We start from the raw sequence: 18,993 nt of genomic DNA, 5'->3' as shown, positions 1-18,993 counted from the left end.
TGGAAAGAAAGAGAGCTGCTTTTGCCATTTTTTTTCCCCATTAATATCTACGGTCCTGCATTCTCAAATGAACAGACTTGATGCTGAAGTAGATACTTTGATAAAATTCCTAGCTTAATCATCGACCAAGTCAGTTGCAGGAAAGTAAAGGGTTTGTCCAATGTTAAATTTCTTTCTCACGCACACACTTAATGTTCTTAACATAGAAAAAGTGGACACTTTTTTGTCTCCAACAGTAAAATGTAGGTGTACTCTACCAAACTCCTGTGTACCTTTCAGTAATCTCTAATTGCAATACTGCAGTAGAAATAGGATCAGCAATATTTTGTGTGCTCACCTAGGGCCATGTTGCAGAAATAAATATATTCTGTAAAGTGTATATCATTGCCTGTTGTTGAAAGAGGACTGTATATATTTAGGTACCTATTCACAAGAGAACTTAATTGAGCTTCTTTTGTGGGTTTGTCTTTGTGCCAATGTAACTTCAGTGGAACCTTTGGTGTGTAGGAGGACATGGCAAACTTAATAGTTAGCTTGCATCTATATCTTTTTGCCATCGTATTCTGCCTTCTGATTTTATCTTGAAACTTGGTCGGTTTCTGTGAATCAGGCACTTTAAGTGAGAAGTACAGGAAACCTCTCTCTCAGATGAATAGGATAAAAAAGGATAATTGCAAACAAGATGTATATATTTTTTTATAAGATTATGTAGTTTAACTAATACCATTACATGCATCTGATTATAAAAGGGTCTCCATAAATGGAAACATACATGCAATAATGCAATTACCTAAGACCATAGAGCTGTTCCTAGTTTATAGGCTAGGACTTCAGTTGTCAAGCCTCTTATTTATATCTTTTTATTAAAATTGTTTGTAGGCAAAAGTAAAAAATGCTGCAATTCAATTTCTGTTGGAGCATTTTTAGATGAAGATGATGATGACATGAGCTTAGAAGAAATTAAAAACAGACAGAATGCAGCACGGAATAACAGCCCACCTGTTGTGTCTAAGGAATCGAGTATAGATGCTATTGGAGATTCGGAGTGTGACATCCTGTCGATGGAGCACAAAGTAAACATTATAGAAACATCGGACCTCTCCATGCATTATGAGAAGGAGGTTTCATCCAGCAAAAATGGATTTTGCAGCCCTGTAACTAATGAGAGGATAACTAGTGACAGAAAACATTCACGTGGTGGAGAGGAGTGCCTTATATCCCCAGTCTCCAATTTAATGGCGGAATTTGAAAGACTGTCTTTCCAAGGCCAAGCAGTGGCAGGGGAATGTTTGGTGGCGAAATCAAACAAAATCACTGCAAAAACTGAGAACGAGAGAAGTTTGGCTGAAGGAATGAGCCCGGTCAGAATATCAAAGGACCAGCTGGGTAAAACCTGCTCAGCACTTTCTGTGGCAAGCTGTTCTGAGCCAGCTACTACTGAAAAGCCTGGAGATACAAAATTAAGGACAGAAAACAAAATACCCTCAGAAGCTGAAAGACTGTCATTGGACCCTGGTATTTGGGACAAAGAGACACAGCAGCTTGGCGGTCTTGCAGTGCAGTCTGAGTGTGCTGCTTATTTGTGTCAAGAGCCCTCTTCTCAGAGATTTCTTTTGAAGACTCCACCAAGAAATGAAAATACAAAGAAGTTATTCCTCTTTGGGTATGAATTACTTTTTTGTCCCTTGGTCCATACGTGCAAAACTAGTTCCATACGCTCTTAACCTTGCTGTAAGAAATTCTTCAAAAAAGTTTCAAACCCCAGTTATAATCACTTTGAAAAAAAAAAAAAAAAAACACCTCCTTAAAATGCTTTGTAGTTCCTACAGTAAAGATGCAGTCCTTTCACGCTCTCTAGAGATTGTGTGTAAAACAATTTGGGTATGAAGAAGAGAGCTCTGTAGCTTTGTTCCAGTACTGAAGTTTCAAATAGACTCTTCAGCTTGTGAGCTAGCTCCTGTTCATCAGGCAGGCTTGGTGAACCTTTCAATTAGGGATGTAAAATGTTAACCAGTTAACCAATCAGTCTTACTGGTAATGTATTCGGTTAAAGTTTAAATGCCTAATGTGCACATTAAAAATGTTGCAGCAGTACCATTTCATAGTGTATGTGGCACTAGGTTCTGCATTGTTTCGGGACCATTGCTGTGGAACTGACATCATAGGCACTGAACTAAGAGTGCGGCACCCCACGTTTTACGTGGGGTCCCGGCTGCTGGCTTGGGGCCCTGGCTGCTGGCCCTGCGCCTGGGGCCCTGACTGCCGGCATTGGAGCCCTGGACACGGGGTGACAGCGGAGCCTCAAGTAAAACATGGAGGTGCTGCAGCACCCCCAGTTCCTGCACCTATGTTGCGAACTCGTTATCGGTTACTCATTTAACCGATAATGTTTTAATAGTTTAAATGGTTACTTTCTTTAAATGCTGTTTACATCCCTACTTTCAATTAGATTAAGTGCTAAATAGCTTTCACGTTCTCAACATATATGAAACTGAATTTAAGGACACTTTCCAAGCTTGCCTCTGATCTGACTATTAATATGGTCTTGCAGTGAAGCATATTGAATGTCCCTATGGATGGGCATTATTTCTTATATCAAAGCATGCTTGAAAACAATCCATTTGAATGTGAAGAGCAACTAATCCAGTTGGCACGCATTTACCTACTAGAAACATTTCAAAATATCTACACTGGGGTGTGGGGATGTTATCTTGTCTAAAAAGTTTAACAGCTGTTTTCATCTAGTTCCATTTATATTCTAGGGAACAACCATCAAAGCTGGATAGTGATGTCTTAGCAGCTGTAGAAGGAGTAGAGATTGACCCACAGAAATACCCCATTACTTACAAATGGAAGAATGCTGTACAGTCCTACTCTTCTTCTGACAGGCAAAGGTATTTATGTAAATTCAACAGAATGAGTTGAAGAGCAACAGTTTTTTAGTTTGTCCGTGGCAGGACATCTTTAGTAGCTAGAATTTTAAGCTCTATCCTATACAAAAGTCTAAATTAAAAGTATTCAATTCTATAGCATCTAATGTATTTTAAATTAAGACTTGGGCTTATACCCATTGCTGGTGTAGCTCTGCTTACTGGTGCTAAAGATTAGATATCAAAGCCACGTTGCTTCATCCTATCTCAGAAAGTTATCCAGGTAAAACATGCAGATTTCAAGAGTGTCGGAATTAATTCTGCTGATCTAGCCAGTCTCACGATGCCGAATGCTCTGTTATTACTCAACACGTAGGGGCTGCCACATTTGCCTATACAGTCACTGCAGTACAGTAACTCTTCGCTTAACGTTGTAGTTATGTTCCTGAAAAACGCGACTTTAAGCGAAACGATGTTAAGCAAATCCAATTTCCCCATAAGAATTAATGTAAATGGGGAGGGTTAGGTTCCAGGGAAATTTTTTACACACACACAGTTTAAACAAACAATTTAATACTGTACACAGCAATGATGATTGTGAAGTTTGGTTGAGGTGATGGAGTCAGAGGGTGGGCTATTTCCCAGGGAATGCCTTACTGCTAAATGATGAACTAGTACTCGACTGAGCCCTCAAGGGTTAACATGTTGTTAATGTAGCCTTACACTCTACAAGGCAGCAAAAATGGAGGGAGGGGAGACAGCATGTCAGACAGAGACACACACCCCGTGTGTGTGTGTGTGAGAGAGAGAGAGAGAGAGAGAGAGAGAGAGAGATATGTGCATTGCCCCTTTAAGTAGGCTGACCCCACTCTAAGTACATTGCCTTTTTAAGTAGATCAGCAAGTTGAGACAACAGCTGCTGCCAGCAATCTCCTTCTGTCCGGAGGCTCCCAGGCGAGCAGGTCCAAGGCAGAGGGCAGGAGCAGCACATGGCAGTGGGAGGAGGGACAGCTGAACTGCCTGGCAATTGATAGCCTGCTGGGCGGCTGCCTCACAGGGAACTTAGGGGAGCAGGGAGCTGATTGGGGGAGGCTGCCAGTCCACCCTGGTTCCAAGCCACCGCCAGCTAGCTCTAACGGGCTGCTCTTTCTCCAAGCAGTGGACAAAGCAGGAAGCTGCCAAATGTTATAAGGGAGGATTGCACAACTTTAAACAAGCATGTTCTCTAATTGATCAACAACGTTAACCGGGACGACTTTTAAGTGAGGAGTTACTGTACCTGTTTCTAACTCATAATCATTGGTGCAATATAATACAATAATAGAATTGCTTTGAAATACTAGATTATGCAAGATGCCATATCAAATGAATTTTTAATTTTAGATAATACGATCTAGAGGTCTTCAGACATTTTGTTACCCTGCCATAGTAGATGCAAGTTTTGATACCTGCAGATGTGTGTGTTTAAATTATGTATGTGGGAGATCTTTCTGTGATTAAAGTAGTGTGGAAACAGGTTTTTGTTCTCTCCTGCTGGGTTGCCATACTGCCTGTGAACAGTTGACACTTTTCAAACACAGCATCCTCTTGCAGCAAAAAGCAATTGTAAAAATAAACTATTTACAAATGTCACACTTCAGTCCAGCTGAAGTCCTTCCTGCTTTTTAGTAAACTTTCAGGGGTCTGGGTTGAGCAATCAACTTTTTAACTTCTGTGAATACTTTCTTCAAAGAAGCTGAAGTATTATGTAACTTTTATTCTTATTCTACACACTCAGTTTTAAAGGAGCAGTGAGAAGTTTTTAAAATCCTAAATCGATAATATGTGTTTAGATTAACTACAATATATTTACATTTTAAAGCATCTTATAAGGCAGCTATCTTCTCTTTTGTACATTGCCAGCACAAAGTTGGTGCTTAATGTAAGTAATAAAATATTTGGAAATTAGTGTCTTTTCATTTACTTGGCAAGACCAAAGTTTGCTCTATTTCCATTTCAAGTGTTGCTAGTGCCAGCAACACCTCAATCAGAGACAGGAAGTACAGAATAATGCCCCACGTAAGTATTCTCGGTGTCAGAGTTTGGCAGGAAAAAGAGAACCTGGAAGTACAGGTCTGGATAGGTAAGAAGAAATGGATATTCAAACATTTTGAAATAAATATCTACGCATGCAACTGAATCTAAACATATATTAGTGATTTGGAGTCTTTAAAAGCTTTACAGTATGTTTAACTCTTTCATTACCCTTTTTAAAGCTGACTGTTATCTTCAAAATCTATTTCTGCTTTGGTAGAAAAATATAGTGTCATATGAGATTATCGTTATGTATGATAGAATAGTAATTAATTGGTAAAACCAAAGTGAGTAATCGTGGCTTATTCAAAAAGATAAATAATATTAAAGAGGGAATTTTATGATTTTTAAACAAGTAAACATTTAGTCCATAAAAAATGTATTTATTATTTCTGTTGCATCCGGACACATTGCATTTAAAAAAACAAAAACAAAAACCGTCTCTCCGAAGGCCAAACCTACAAAATCACTGGTACAAAGCCACCTTTAACAAATCTCTTCTTTAACCAAATACCTTGTCCATAGTCTTGTAAGTGGTGATGTGCTGAAGAGTCATTTTGAGCTTTACAAAACAAAGATAACCTGCTATTTCTTTGATGTTTCGTGGTAGGCTGGCCATCTGTGCTTGAGAGTTCTAAATCTTATCACATGATCAGCCATAGAAACAAGATAATAAGCAGGTCCTTTCCTATTATATGTGGGTGTTGAATTGCAGTTGGCCAAATGTGCACAAACAATGCATTTTTTTTATAATTCGCCATTTTGGAGCAAAAGACATTAGCTAGTTTCAGTGATATATCCATGTGTGACCTAATATGCTGCTCCCTTGTTTTTCTTTCCCTCCGGTCTTTCTCTTGATCTGTTGTGTTTTCTGATGCATCTCCATCAAGCTCACAGGTGCTAGTGAGAGCCTATTTCTCACCCCATTAAGATTTTCTGAAATATTATACATATGGTGATTTTTTTTATTTTCCTGTAGTTGGCCAAGTCCAGCATTGAAAGGAAGGTTCAAGTCCCAGTCTCTTGCAGCAGGTCCACCAAATGGTTCAACGTACTCTAGTCCAAGAAGAAATAGTCCAGTGATGGGCAGCCCAGGGAAATATGGCAATGTTGCTTCATTTTTTCCGGATCTTGGGAGTCCTGGGCGGTACAGTCCAGCATATGCCAACAATATACTGTTGTTAAAACTGCATCACCTGTCAAAACCTTCTTCCCATTAGAACATAACTCATCTTCCTGGGACTTTAATTATATTTTCATTTTAAGAGTGGAGGGGGGAAATTGTAGCATTGCTAAAGTGACATGAGGAAGTGTCTTTGGCTATTTATTTATCCTCATTTGAGGACAAATATACATTTTAAAAATTAAATATGTCTTTACTTCATGTACCAGATAGATTACTGGTGATTTGCAAGAAGTTAGTGAAGTTCTCTTATCCAGTAGTTATACAATAAATAACCCTTATTCTTGTTAACCATAGAGCAATGATCTGAACCTTTCACTGAGTGATTCCTGCTAGAAATGGTGGTGTTTACTGTAGGCAAATGTGATAGTCAAAATGAACCCCCAGATGCATTTTTTTCACCTACATAACTTTGAAGCATCTTATCAATAAACAGAATTCTAGCTTAGAGGGAACTCATGGAAGGAGTCAAATGCATTCATAATTAATTTACAACAGAAAAAATTCAAATTAAAGAACTGAAAGTTTAAGCTGGGTGGTTCCCTCTTCCCTGTTTCAGTAAGAATTTGACTCCCCACTGCCCAATAAACAGTTCAGTCTAAACAGTAAGAAATTGAAATGAAGATCAGCCAGAGATGCTGATGGGTCACTTCGCATTCTGAGGATAACAACAACACATCACAGGTTCAGAGTTTTAGGAAAAGGGCACTATAGAAATTAGTGATCTATGTTTGGGTTAGTTTGAAGATAAAAGCTCAGCTTTTTCCCCCTAAAGCTTTTGCCATTTGCAGACTTCACTAGTAATTACACAAAAGCACATCAGCAATAATTTAAGTAAGTTTACCAGTGATGTATGTTAATGGTCCAGTTTAATGTGATATATTATGGAGATAAACAGAAACCCATGAAGAGGTTTCTTATTTCCTAAATGTTAGAAGGGATGAATAAGGACTGAGACATTGTTTTTATTGAAATACAAATTCTTACTGGCTGTAGTCTAGATATAGTAACTACCTTTTTGTTAGCTACAATTAAAAATAATTTAATTTCTCAGTATTCTTTAAGGATGAACCCTTTAGATAGTGTGCTATATGGAAATTGGAAATGTTTCTATACTTGAAACAGAACACACACACTGTAGATTTGGATAGTTGTGTTTTTTGCTTAAGAAAAGGCTTTCAGTAGTGTAATTCCCTATCACAGAATTAAAAATAATCTTTATGATAGACATCTGATCAAAGGTGCCCCAGGCATGGGAGTAGAAAGGATCAATTATTCTGGTTGATAACACTACCCCCCCCCCCCCCCCCCCAGTGCAAGGAAAAAATAGAACCTCAAGGAGCTTTTGTAACATGCATATGTATCTAAAGGAACCCTAATAGTAGATGAGATGTCATAGTATATTGTTATCCAACTGTGGGACCTTTATTACATTACAGAGGCTGGATTAAAATTATACAAGAGATGGCTGTTTCGGTAGCTATTGCACACTAGAGTAAAATGACTTTCATACACACACTGTATACTTCTGAATATATTCATTGTTTGTTACAAACTTCAAAACTGCACTTAATAGTGCCTTTTGTAACATTTTTAAATTCGCGTTTTTGTTTGTGGTTTTAAAAGTGGCATCCACTTACATGGGAATGGAAAGGTATTCTAAAGGGTCTTTCTGTAGCTTATTGTTTTGATGGAACTGTGTTTATAGATGGTTTAAATGGAAATTATTAATTGATTCCCATGAACTGAATGTTAGAAATGAGCCACTACCTTCTAATTGACCCTCATTCAAGTATAATCCACCCAAGTTGCTTTATTGTGGGATTCTCCTCCAAAAAAACCTACTGTAGTAGTAGTAACTTTTCCAGTTGCTATTAATCTTTGTTGCTGTAGGGGTCTGTATCAAACATACATTTCCATTGCTTTAACTTCTAAAATATTAAAAATCAATTTCCCTACCCTTTCTGGACTGGTGTGTAGTAATTATCCAGTCTGTCCAGCTAATTGCTTAAATATTGTACACACAAATCACCTGTGTGTATGCGTGTGTGTAAAAGCTGAAAACACTTCACAAGTTACTTGTACTGGTGTTAAAATAAACACCGATTACTGCATATATTTTTTTCCAGTACTTCCAACATCTGTGCCTGTCCGAGGCAGCTATGGGCCTCCACCTAATGGGAATTTCCATCTCATCTCTGATATAGGCTCTACATTTCTGTTTAGAAATAGCTTAAGAAAAACTTTGGTAAAACAAAATCAGGAGATTGAGGAACTGATGCTTTAGTACTAGTTTGTCTTTTTCTTTTACACTTGTTAGATGCTTTTTTGTATTCAAATACAAATTTCTGGCACAAAAACTTCTACCAGTTTGTAACTTTTGTTTGGGGTTGTGGGGGGAGAGGGGATGGGGGACAGCATTTTTTAGTGACAAATGCCTTATTGAGTTTAGACCATGTGTTTGTATTCTGTTTTAAGTAAATTTATAATACATGAACTTCATTTATTTAAAAATATAGCAATTTGTTCATTCACAATCTTGGGAGATCTTCTAGAAGAGGCTGAAGATGCTCTAAATCTAGATTAGGACTGTTTGTTTAGTTTTTAATAGTTGACCTCTGATGATGCAAAGGGTCTTTTATATTATTTGTCAAGTATGATTTTAAAATGCTGAGGTTTAGCTGCTATTCTTTCCATTCAAAGTAAACAGATAGTTAAGGTGTCCTAGGGCAATAGGTGGATAGGAATATGTATCCATGTTGTGAAACCAAATGCAGCATTTTTGCTGTGTGATACAAACAAAGCATCTTTCTTTTAGATACCATGGTTTCATTTCTATGATGAAATTTAATTGGTGCCTCAATTTGAGACATGAAACTAAAGGTTTGGAAAATATTTCACAACCTGAAAGATGTTTGTTTTTGTGTCTTGATGGTTGGATTTTTGCTATTTAAAAGCAATACCCATGTTTGGAGAGATGAAATTTATGTTGCTCAGATCAGAGGAATATTTTAATAGTACAAAATCTGTACTCTCTAAATAAGGCTATTGCCAGCTTAATTTTGTTTTTATATAGATTTAATTATTTTGGTTTTAAACCTTAGTGCCACTACAAATGCTGATTTCTGTACATGTGCAAAGATGTGTTGTATGTGCTGTTGCCTTCCACCCTGCACGTATTTATGGTTCTTTCAATACTGTGTATGTAATGTGCTGGAATAAAGTGCACAAAATATTCAGCATTAGACATTCTGCTACTGATTACATATGGTGGGGGATTTATAAGATGCCTGTGGAACTTGCAACTCAATGCCTGAAACAGCATATGCTCTTTTATCAATGGTATTTTTGAGTTTAGTGTGAGATGAACCAATGATACTGGTGGATTTTTTTTTTTTTTTCTTTTAAATGTAGAAATGTCATGCTGCTTCACTAATGCACTTCCCTCTTAGGGCTTGCCGTTTATTCCAAATGTGATTATTGCTATACTCAAAGGTACACACAGAGACCACTTAAATTTTTATTCAAATATTTTAAAAAGTTGATAGACAAAATTATTCCAATTTCTTGCAGTGATTGCTGAAGACCACCCCCCCACACACACACCCCTTTTCATATACAAAGTTTTATGTTCTTTAGTAACCTGTTTCACTAAACTGATCCCACTGCAAGAGCCAGATGGCTTAAACAGTGTGGAAAGAGTTCATGGTTTCAACTGCACAGGTTGCTAGGCACTGTTTCTCATAATTAAAATTTCATATTAGCTCTGACAAGGCAGAGGTGAGTACCTAGCATTTTCTTCAAGAAAAGCTTATGTTGTAAAATGTCCAGTTATGAGCATGAACCTTGTTCTCACCTGACTAGAACTAACTTCCCATACTCTTATTTGTTCTTTCACCATCATACTAGTTTGCTATAAAAATTAGTATAGCACCAGAATTTGGCCCAAACTGAGCACTCATGGTTGGAGTGTAAAAAGGTATATAGGAATTAACAGCATCAAGTAGAGAGTTAGGTACTTTGACAAGCTTAGTCCAGGGTGATGTGGAGGCAGATTGTTTGTTTGTTCTCAAAGCTTACCTGCATAAGACAAGCACTATCTATACTGCAGAGCCCTCTACTATCACTGCCGCAAGCCCCATTCAGGCATAAGGACAAGGTAGTATTATAAACTGGCTTATGAAGAAAGTCTGTCTTAACATTTACTTTCCTTCTGGAGCAAGATGTGGGTGGCTGCTAGCTGCTTCAGTAGATACAAAAAGACTTCTCTCAGCGTGTGAGATACTGTTGCTAGGAGTATTTTTCCGAATAGGGGAATGAACTTCCAAAGCAGGGAGCATTAAAGTCACACTAATCTACCACCACAGCTGTATACTTCTCTCCTCATTTCAGTATGCCCTGTGTCTGCTAAACACATACATAACTTCAACCAGGGAAAGCACTAGTAGTCATACCCCTCTATAGCATAGGAATCAGTTCACCAAAAGCTCAACAGGAAGAGTAATTTTTACTTTACAAGCAAGTGGTGCTCTCAAATGGTTGAGCACAAATATCCTTTCATCAGTCTTTTCGTACTCCACATCTCAGAGCGGGGAGGTGTCACTCTTCATTTTATGAAGTGATACAAGGAAAATCCATAGAACTCTGAAGAAATGCAAAGTCGTCTTTTTTGGACTGAAAAGCAGACATGAGTATGCAAAGGAGGCAGAGGGGATTAAAGTACAATTTTAAAACAGCATCATACCCTGATATTACAAATAGAAATTTAGTGGTACAGTAGTCGGATGTACTAGTGCAGCGAGACTAGAAGCAGCTCCCAGATGGCCATCACCAGCACAGACTCAGGTGCGTGTGATTTTATCTGGAGGCATGAATCCTGTGTCTCCAAGTGTTCTAAGTGCCACTCTTCCACTAGGACGGATCACCAAGTGGGTTATACTGCCATTATTCAGGGACATCCGAAGCCAGCCTTCCGGGGGGAACTGTAATGCTCTATTAAAAAAGAAAGCAATTAGTGTATGGTTTAATCCACAAGCATATGTGAAGATTAGCATGCCTCTGACAGCACTATTGTCTATCATTTCTTCTATCTAGAACAGAACCACCACTGTGAAGCAGTACACCAGTGGTTCTCAAACTGGGGGCCATAAGCTGTCAGCCTCCAGCATTTATAGTAGTGCTAAATATTAAATAAAGTATTTTTAATTTATAAGGGAGGTCTCACTCAGAGGCTTGCTGGGTGAAAGGGGTCAACAATACACAAGTTTGAGAACTGCTGTACACCAAGCAGCTCACATGCAGAATTTCTGCCTATTGCTATCTTTGAAGAGTTGATACTGTGTGCTCACAGCTATAAATGCATGAAAGCATATATGGCTTTGTTAATCAGTGGCCATTCCAGCAGGCTTTTATAAGAGTGCAACAGATGGGTACCATTAATGTAGATAGGATTAGTTCAAATGGACATGGAAAGCTTAAAAAAACCTGTTGCCAGGAGTGCTTTGAGTAACCTGATAAAACAAGATGACAGCTGCCCTAGATTCAAGACCAAGGAGCCAGTAGGGAAATTTTCAACTTGGTATTGTGGTTACAATCCTTGAAGTGAAAGACCGCTAACAAGCAGCTGATGCTCTGGGAGGAAACGACAAACTATATCATGCACTTGATGTAGAGGCTCTTGTCTAGCAGTCCTTTCCCAGCTCTAATAGGATAGTTTTCTCCCAAAATTACTAACTGAACTTGGCACACTAAAGAATAGCATGAAACCTGGAGGCAGTATTAGAATACTATGCCAGAGTAAGACTATAGCTTTGACTGCTGCAGCTCAAACCATTAGGGGCCACAAACATCAAGACCAATACAAAGTATTATTTTATATTGTGGCTTCCTAAAGAGTGCAAAAATGTTTTGCAGCAGAAGTCAAACTAATCTTAAACTAGATTTAGAGAGGTGGGGAAAGCAGGGAGGGAATGGAGTGAAGGGGAGCCACAGCATAATTTAAGCAGAGTCCTCAGCTGAGCTGTGGAGAGTTGGTAGGTAGGGAAGGTTAAGAGGTTCACAGTGAGAAGGACATGAGGTCAGGGAGATGGGGTGAGCAAGTCCACTGAGAACTTTAGGAAACCAGGCAGGAAAGTGAACTGGATTCATAGATGCATAGGAAGTCAGTGAAGATGACAGGATATAATCCCCTTTCTTGGAGCAGAACAGTAGTCTGTCTCTAACCTCAGCTTTCTTCAACAAGGGGAAATAGCATTGCTTACCTTTGCCAAAAAGTAACAGTAAATACTAGAGTTTTTAAAGCACCAAAGAGAGCACTAATGTAGCTCACAGCAGAGACACACAAATGTATGGGTTTAACAGAGTATCTGCTTACTAAAATAGAATAATGTGAACGTTTTGTTGCTAATGAATGGCAACTGTCCTGCCCACAAGGCAAATAACTTGTTAGGCCAAAGCCCGTAGAGAAAACTGGTAGCCAGGTACAGAGTGGGGGGTAAAGACCTAACACTATCCCTCCCCAGTTCCTGAGCCACCTTGATGCCCTAGCAGTAAGGTTTTTTCCCTCCCCCATTGACGTTAAATGCTTTTGGAAAATAAATTTATTTAGCTGCAGGAATCCTGAACTGCTGCCACAAAGGTGCTAGTTCTATTTTAAGGCAATATGAACCACTGGGTATGCATGTAATCAAGACTGAGTCGAATTGAAAGCCATCTCAAAATACCTGCATACCACCTGTGTAAAGTTAAACTTTCTATTACTCTACAAACATTCGATATTTGTCCAAGTTTCTCTTGACAGCAGTCCACACTTGAGTTGTGCCAAAAATCAGAGTAGCCTAGGGCAGTGTTAATGATCTGATTTTAATATAAAACCTAGAAAATGAGTCCCAATTCTCAGTAATCTGTACTAGTCTCTCATTTTTACTTCAGAATTAATTCAGTGTGGATGTTGAAAATTATTTTAAAATCCCTTTTTCATATCTGTAGATTAATCTTCTGATCATATGTTGCAAGCACAGCTGCTCAGAGAACCAGGCACTCATCCCCTCCAGTCACTTCAAACCTGTTAACTGATTTCCTAGCTGTAATGGACTAGAGAATGCAATGCACTAACTCAATTTAAAAAGGTTTGACATTTAAACATGCAGATGGGCATTTGGTCCCTCATAAATTACCTGCAAACTATGTAGCGGATCACGTTGGCATGGCAAACAAAAATCTCATAGCTGTCCTCTTCCTGCTTTGCATCAGCCCTATGAATATAGTTTCGGAAAGCAGCCTCAATACGAGCCCCATCTTCATAATACTGCTGATGACAAGAGAGTTTGTAATTAGACACTGAAACAGATCAAACCAGCCCAAGAAGCTACCTGCACTTTCAAAATGGGGTGCTGCTTTAGGCTATGGCTACACTACAGCTTAAATTGATATAAATTATGTCACTCGTGGGTGTGAATTAGCCACCCTCCTGACCGCCATAATTTATGCCAACATAAGCGCTGGTGTGGACAGCGTTATGTCAGCAGTAGAGCTTCTCCCACCGACATAGCTACTGTCACTCACAGGGGCTGAAGTAGAGCAGCTACAATAGAGACCTTTAGAGCGGTAAGCTCTCAAGTGTAGCCATAGGCTTAGATAGTTCAAACCTGGCCAACTGGTGAACAGAACGCTGCCAGATTACTATGGGGAATTTAAAGTTATGAGCAAATATTTTAACATAGAGGATGGGTAAAAGGTATGGAGTGATCCGAGGCCTAGGATATACAACCTGCAAACAAACAATACAATGTATAGTTAATTAAAGACAGTGTGGAATATGCAGATTATTTATATATAAAAAAATATAAATTTACCACAGCTTCTGGTTTCCAGTGAGATACTGGAGGGACTGGTTCTATAGGTGCTCCCTCTCTTAGCAGGTCAGTACTAACTTTTTTGACCCCTGGAAATGAAGTACACATTCAGAAAGTGAAGTAAAAGCCACTTTTTAGGCCAGTTCACAAACAAACCCACATAATTTCAGTCAATAAGAAAGCCCCTTTACATTTATTGCAAGCTGTGCATTTATTCATATTCTGTATATTCAAAGAAACCTTCAGGTTACAGCCAAAAAATTAAGTCCGAACATTACGGTCTTCATGACTTTCCATCAGGGATTGCAAGTGAGGCTCTCCAAACCTAATGTGCTCAGTTACCTATGGAGCCAAGTTCATCCCTGTTGACACTAATGAATCCACTGAATTTGATCCAGGAACACCATCATTTTGAAGAGCAGCCTTTATATGTTGTGAATCCGAAACCTCGTATATATGGCAGTTTAGACTGCTAGAAAATTATTATTTTAGTATAATCTTTGATCATTTGTCTACCAACTTAGACATGAATTCTTGCAGCCCTCAGACAATTAAGGTTCAGGTCAACAAAGATTAGCCTACATGTGGAAAATCGCCCATCTTAATGCATACAGTTAAAAAGTGTACCTCCCTGTAATATAACCTCCCTTAGTCTGAAGGGAAGTTTCTGTTTTCTTAGAGCATGCTTTTCATGTTATTAGACCTGAATTCAAGGACTGCTATAAGATTAGATCAAAGTCCATTCCTCTTCCCTTCTCCCTCTTTTGAATGAGCACATGCCTATCAGTCAGTGTTCCAAGATGGACTTGCTTGCTCTTACACAAATACTTGTAAAACCAATAGGTGTGTCAGGTTTTGTCTGTGGTCACCGTGGGGGTTTTTTGTTCACACATTTGAATGTGAGGCATTAGAATTAATCTGGGCTCTAACCCAAAGGTTAGGACCAAGTATCCTTACCACCATCTACAGGCAGGAGTGAAACCACACCTCAGAACAGCTGCTATCTTTATCCATCACCCTTTCAGTATGCCACCTCCTCCCCCTTTAATCCAGTACACACTTTCCATAAAAGAGTGGCTAACCCAGTCCACAACACTGTCCTGTATTCATTCCACCATGCTCTTGTAGAAATTATAGTTAGCATTCTCTCCCTTTCAGCAGAGTTGCGCTTTTAGGTGCAGGTCTGTGGCAGTCAGTAAGCATTCTTGGTTACAAGCTAACTATTCCAGCTTTTCCTCCTAAGCAGTCTGAAAGTACAAAGAGCGAACTGCCAAGGTCTCCTACACAGTAATACATTCATGTATCGACTACTCAGAGGGGTCAGCTCAAAGCTTTAAATTGCAGCTTCATTTCTACTTCATCTTTATGACTTTATTTCATTTTTAAATTTAAAAAGTTAATTTACAAAGTGTACAGTGGTCTAGGAAATGGCTACACTTCAACTGAACACTACATGTCAAAAGGTGCAAAAGAAGCAATCATAAGACAGCATTATGCTATCAAACCCCACTTGCCTGGAAGATGCTTGCTGATGATGTCGGTTGTTTCCGTTGCTCTGGTCATAGAGGAGTGGATAATTGTATCAAATTTCAACCCCAAACTTGCCAGCCTGCGCCCAGTCAGCTCTGCCTGCTCACGACCTTAACAGTGAGATTAGCTATATAATAAATTGCTGATATTTTGCTCTTTATATTTAACAAATATTAGCTCATCATCCTTCTATGCCAGTCCTGAGAGTAAGTAATGCATTTCTCCTTCCAGCAGACAATGCTTTTAGCAGCGTCACCACCAAGAGACCAGGCTCACTAACTGCCAAGTTCCAATTCACGTTTCACAGGCTGGAAGGGATTTCTGTTGGTTAGGCCAGATCCAGTTCTTTTAGTTTCTGATTCTCCACTTCAATGGGAAGCACTGAAGAGAGGACCTCACCCATTAGTCATGGTCCTTGCGTCTTAAATCCCACAAGGTGAACCACTTCCTCAATGGGCTCATGCAAATAGCTGTTATTGTAGCTAGGTGTTCAATTTGCCACTCACTTTCTATCACCCCTACATTCTAGGAGTGCAGAAGAAGGAGGAGTGTGTGCATGTCTGGTAGTCCTGCTTGAAACAAAGGCTGCAGATACGTTAGCTTCGAAGGAAACATGCATTAGCCACTAATTGAGCTTCCTCAGATAAGACGTAAGTTTTAAGATGAAGATAAGTTTTTACCTAGTATCCCAAGGTATTTAAAATCTTAATTAAACATAGATGGATAGAAGGGTAGACGGCTGAAGGAGACATATGGCCAGACAATTGCAGAGTCAAGAATATAAGCCAGGAATCTGCTATTCTAACCACTGTTATTGTCTCATCAGTTGTGTATTTAATATATTCACACCTTTAATCAAATTTGCTTTTGAGCATGCAAATTAAAACTCAGAAAACATCCACATTAACATCTGGCACCATGTTTTCAGCACCTGAAACAGCATCACACCCAGAAAATTCTTGCCCTTTCAGGAAAAAGGGTATAAAAAACACAAAGGATGTTTACCACTCCTTTTTGAATTAAACAGCTACAGAATTCTAGTCAGTGCTACGTACAATTTTTGATATCCAGACATATGCATTAGCCAAGTACAGATTAATTTAGGTATCAGTATACAAATAGAGTATTATTCTCATCTCAACAAATGGGCATTTATTAATGTAATTCCCAGCAGCCTCATTAGAGATAAGGATGAAGCAAGGAGCATATATAATGATTCTCTAACTACAAGCACTCCAACTGAAAAGGCACACTCAAGAAAGCCAGAGAAAAAAATCTAGTTAACCGCTACATGAAACGCCATTTAGTTATTTTCGTCACCATAGTCAAAAGGTGTGGCCTTCATAATAAACCCTTTCCCAAGACTTTATGATCCAGAATAGTCATCCTGAGTCTTGAACTTAGCTCAAAATTTCAGCCAAGGGAAATTTTTAAAAATCTGCTGTGAAAGTTTAGCTCAAAGTCTCAAAGGAATCCAGTATGAAGTTTTGAAACAGGATTACTGCACAGGTGGGGGCATGTTTGGGATATGCATAAACAGGCATTTTATTTATAGGATCATGGGGAGGGGGGGGGGGGGGGAGACAAGCTTATGTTGGCCTATATATGTTCAATGGATCCAAAATCCTAAGTAGGAAGTTGGCAATAGGATCCGGAGCAGAACGGGTTGCTCTAACATATGAGATTAGTGACAAAGAACCTCTTTCTCTATGAAGCTGCACAATCAAGTAGGGTCCTAGTTGCACATACCCAGCTGGGTCAGAATTCTGTCTTTATCAATCTGACCATCCAAGTTGTACTGAGAATGGCGGATAAGGAATATGTGTCTGGTAGCTTTTGCTTTGCAGTGATCTAGGCGGGAAGCAAGTTCTTCTTCCCCAGTCTCTTCATTTTTCTTTTTCCGGTTGATAAGAGCCAGTGGTTCACGTCTAAAAATATTAAAATAAGTCATTTTTATATGTGGCAGAATGGCAGGGGAAAATGTTACAAACGGACTCCTGCCTCAATTGATTTCAGCATTTGGAGGATCTAAAGATTTTTTTCCCCCCCAATTATGTTAGCAAAAGTTTTATCAAACATTTTAACTCTTCTCTTAAATACCCCAAAAAGCCATATACAACAATTTAGAGTTTTACATCCTATCTAGCTGAAGCCAAGCTAGCACCACCCACCTACCTGAGACTCATGCTACCTATTAGTTATTATAATATGGTTGTAATTTAGTTCAGGATAAAAAATCCCTATAAACACTGGTAAGGGATTCAGCCATACTTTGACAGACTATTACTCCTGAGGGCATTCTGCGCAAAAAAATTAAAAATACTGCACACAATATTTTAGAATTCTGCAAGTTTTATTTGTCAATAAATAAATACAGAGGCTCCAGCATGGCAGCGGGGAGCACAGGCCACTGGCTGTACGAAGGTGGGAGATCACCCTGCAGCTCCCCCACATCTGGGACACAGATTCAGTGGTAAGGCTGCGCCTGACCCTGACACAGCACAAGGCCTGGGCCTGCCCCAGAAACACCTTGGGGCCCAGTCCCTCTGCACCAGACACACCAGATGTGGGGCAGGCAGGATCCATGTGTGCAGGGGCTCAGTGTGAGGGGATCCAGTGTGGGGTGAGAGGATTCTGTGTGGGACAATCTGGGTATAGGCAGCTCAGTGAGGGGTCTAGGTGTGGGGGATCTGGATGCACAGAGGCTTGCAGGGGTGGTTCCAGGTGCAGAGGAATGGGACTCTGCAAGGGCTTCCAGGTGAAGGTGGTTGGGGCTCAGGGGAAGGGCCTGGGGCTCTCAGCAGGGGTCTGGGGAAATGAGGCTTGGTAGGGTGGGGATCTGGGTACAGCTAGTTGGGGGTCAGTGGCATAGGGGTCTGGATGTGGGGGCTCACAGTGGTGCAGAGGGTGGGGCATCAGGGTGGGGGTTTGAATGCAGGGAGCTCAGTGGGTGGTGGTCTGAGTGCAGGGCTTGAGTGCGGTGGGGTTTAGGTATGGAGGGCTTAGGGGGTTCTGGATGTACCAGGTGAGGCTTGGCAGGGGTGTCTGGGTCTGGGAGATCCAGCTGCACAGGGGATGGGTGGATGGGGGAGCAGCTGCCTGTACAGTGACTCCTCCCTCCACAGCTGAGGAGTGATGGAGGCGTAAAGCAGGGGAGGATGCTGAGCTTCCTGTAGCTGGAGGAAGTTTCTGGGGGTGGGTCTGATACAGCCCCAGCCACTCCTTGCAGGGGAAGAGGAAGTCCCGTCCTTTCCTGCCTCCAGTTCGGCCAGGACTAGCAGCTGATCCAGGCTCAGGGTAGGAGCCACTGGCTGGGGTGTCCCCAGCCCCGCGGTGATTTACCTCTAATCTGGCTGCTCCGGGTGCCTGAAACGATGTACCTGCGCTGCTAGGGAGTGGTGTGTGACTGCTCTTGCAGCTTCCCTTTGCTTCCCTACAGAAAAATCTCTGAAGGGCATGAATTCTGTGCATGCGCAAGGGCGCA

The 18,993-nt window shown here is 40.1% G+C and overlaps 2 protein-coding genes across 3 annotated transcripts in view; one reads left to right on the top strand and one right to left on the bottom strand.

Annotated features, from left to right (window-relative positions):
• ANKLE2 (ankyrin repeat and LEM domain containing 2) overlaps positions 1-9,371 on the top strand; it is a 33,561-nt gene extending 24,190 nt beyond the window's left edge. For both annotated transcript variants that reach the window (XM_054006424.1, XM_054006423.1), the window contains exons 11-13: positions 880-1,663; positions 2,763-2,894; positions 5,923-9,371. In XM_054006424.1, coding sequence (XP_053862399.1) covers positions 880-1,663; positions 2,763-2,894; positions 5,923-6,163 — 1,157 coding nt within the window. In that variant the 3' untranslated portion in view covers positions 6,164-9,371. The remainder of the gene's footprint in view (positions 1-879; positions 1,664-2,762; positions 2,895-5,922) is intronic.
• A 261-nt stretch (positions 9,372-9,632) lies between these two features.
• The window catches only part of ZDHHC8 (zinc finger DHHC-type palmitoyltransferase 8), a 234,645-nt gene continuing 225,284 nt past the window's right edge, over positions 9,633-18,993 (bottom strand). The window contains exons 11-15 of the mRNA XM_054006427.1: positions 17,259-17,437; positions 15,494-15,619; positions 13,980-14,068; positions 13,302-13,435; positions 9,633-11,118 (exon numbers count right to left, since the gene is read on the bottom strand). Of these exons, the coding sequence (XP_053862402.1) occupies positions 10,968-11,118; positions 13,302-13,435; positions 13,980-14,068; positions 15,494-15,619; positions 17,259-17,437 (679 nt within the window). The 3' untranslated portion in view covers positions 9,633-10,967. The remainder of the gene's footprint in view (positions 11,119-13,301; positions 13,436-13,979; positions 14,069-15,493; positions 15,620-17,258; positions 17,438-18,993) is intronic.

Source organism: Malaclemys terrapin, chromosome 16 (genome assembly GCF_027887155.1).
Source record: "Malaclemys terrapin pileata isolate rMalTer1 chromosome 16, rMalTer1.hap1, whole genome shotgun sequence".
In the NCBI taxonomy this organism is placed as follows: Eukaryota; Metazoa; Chordata; order Testudines; family Emydidae; genus Malaclemys; species Malaclemys terrapin.
This window is presented reverse-complemented; position numbering and strand designations above follow the sequence as displayed.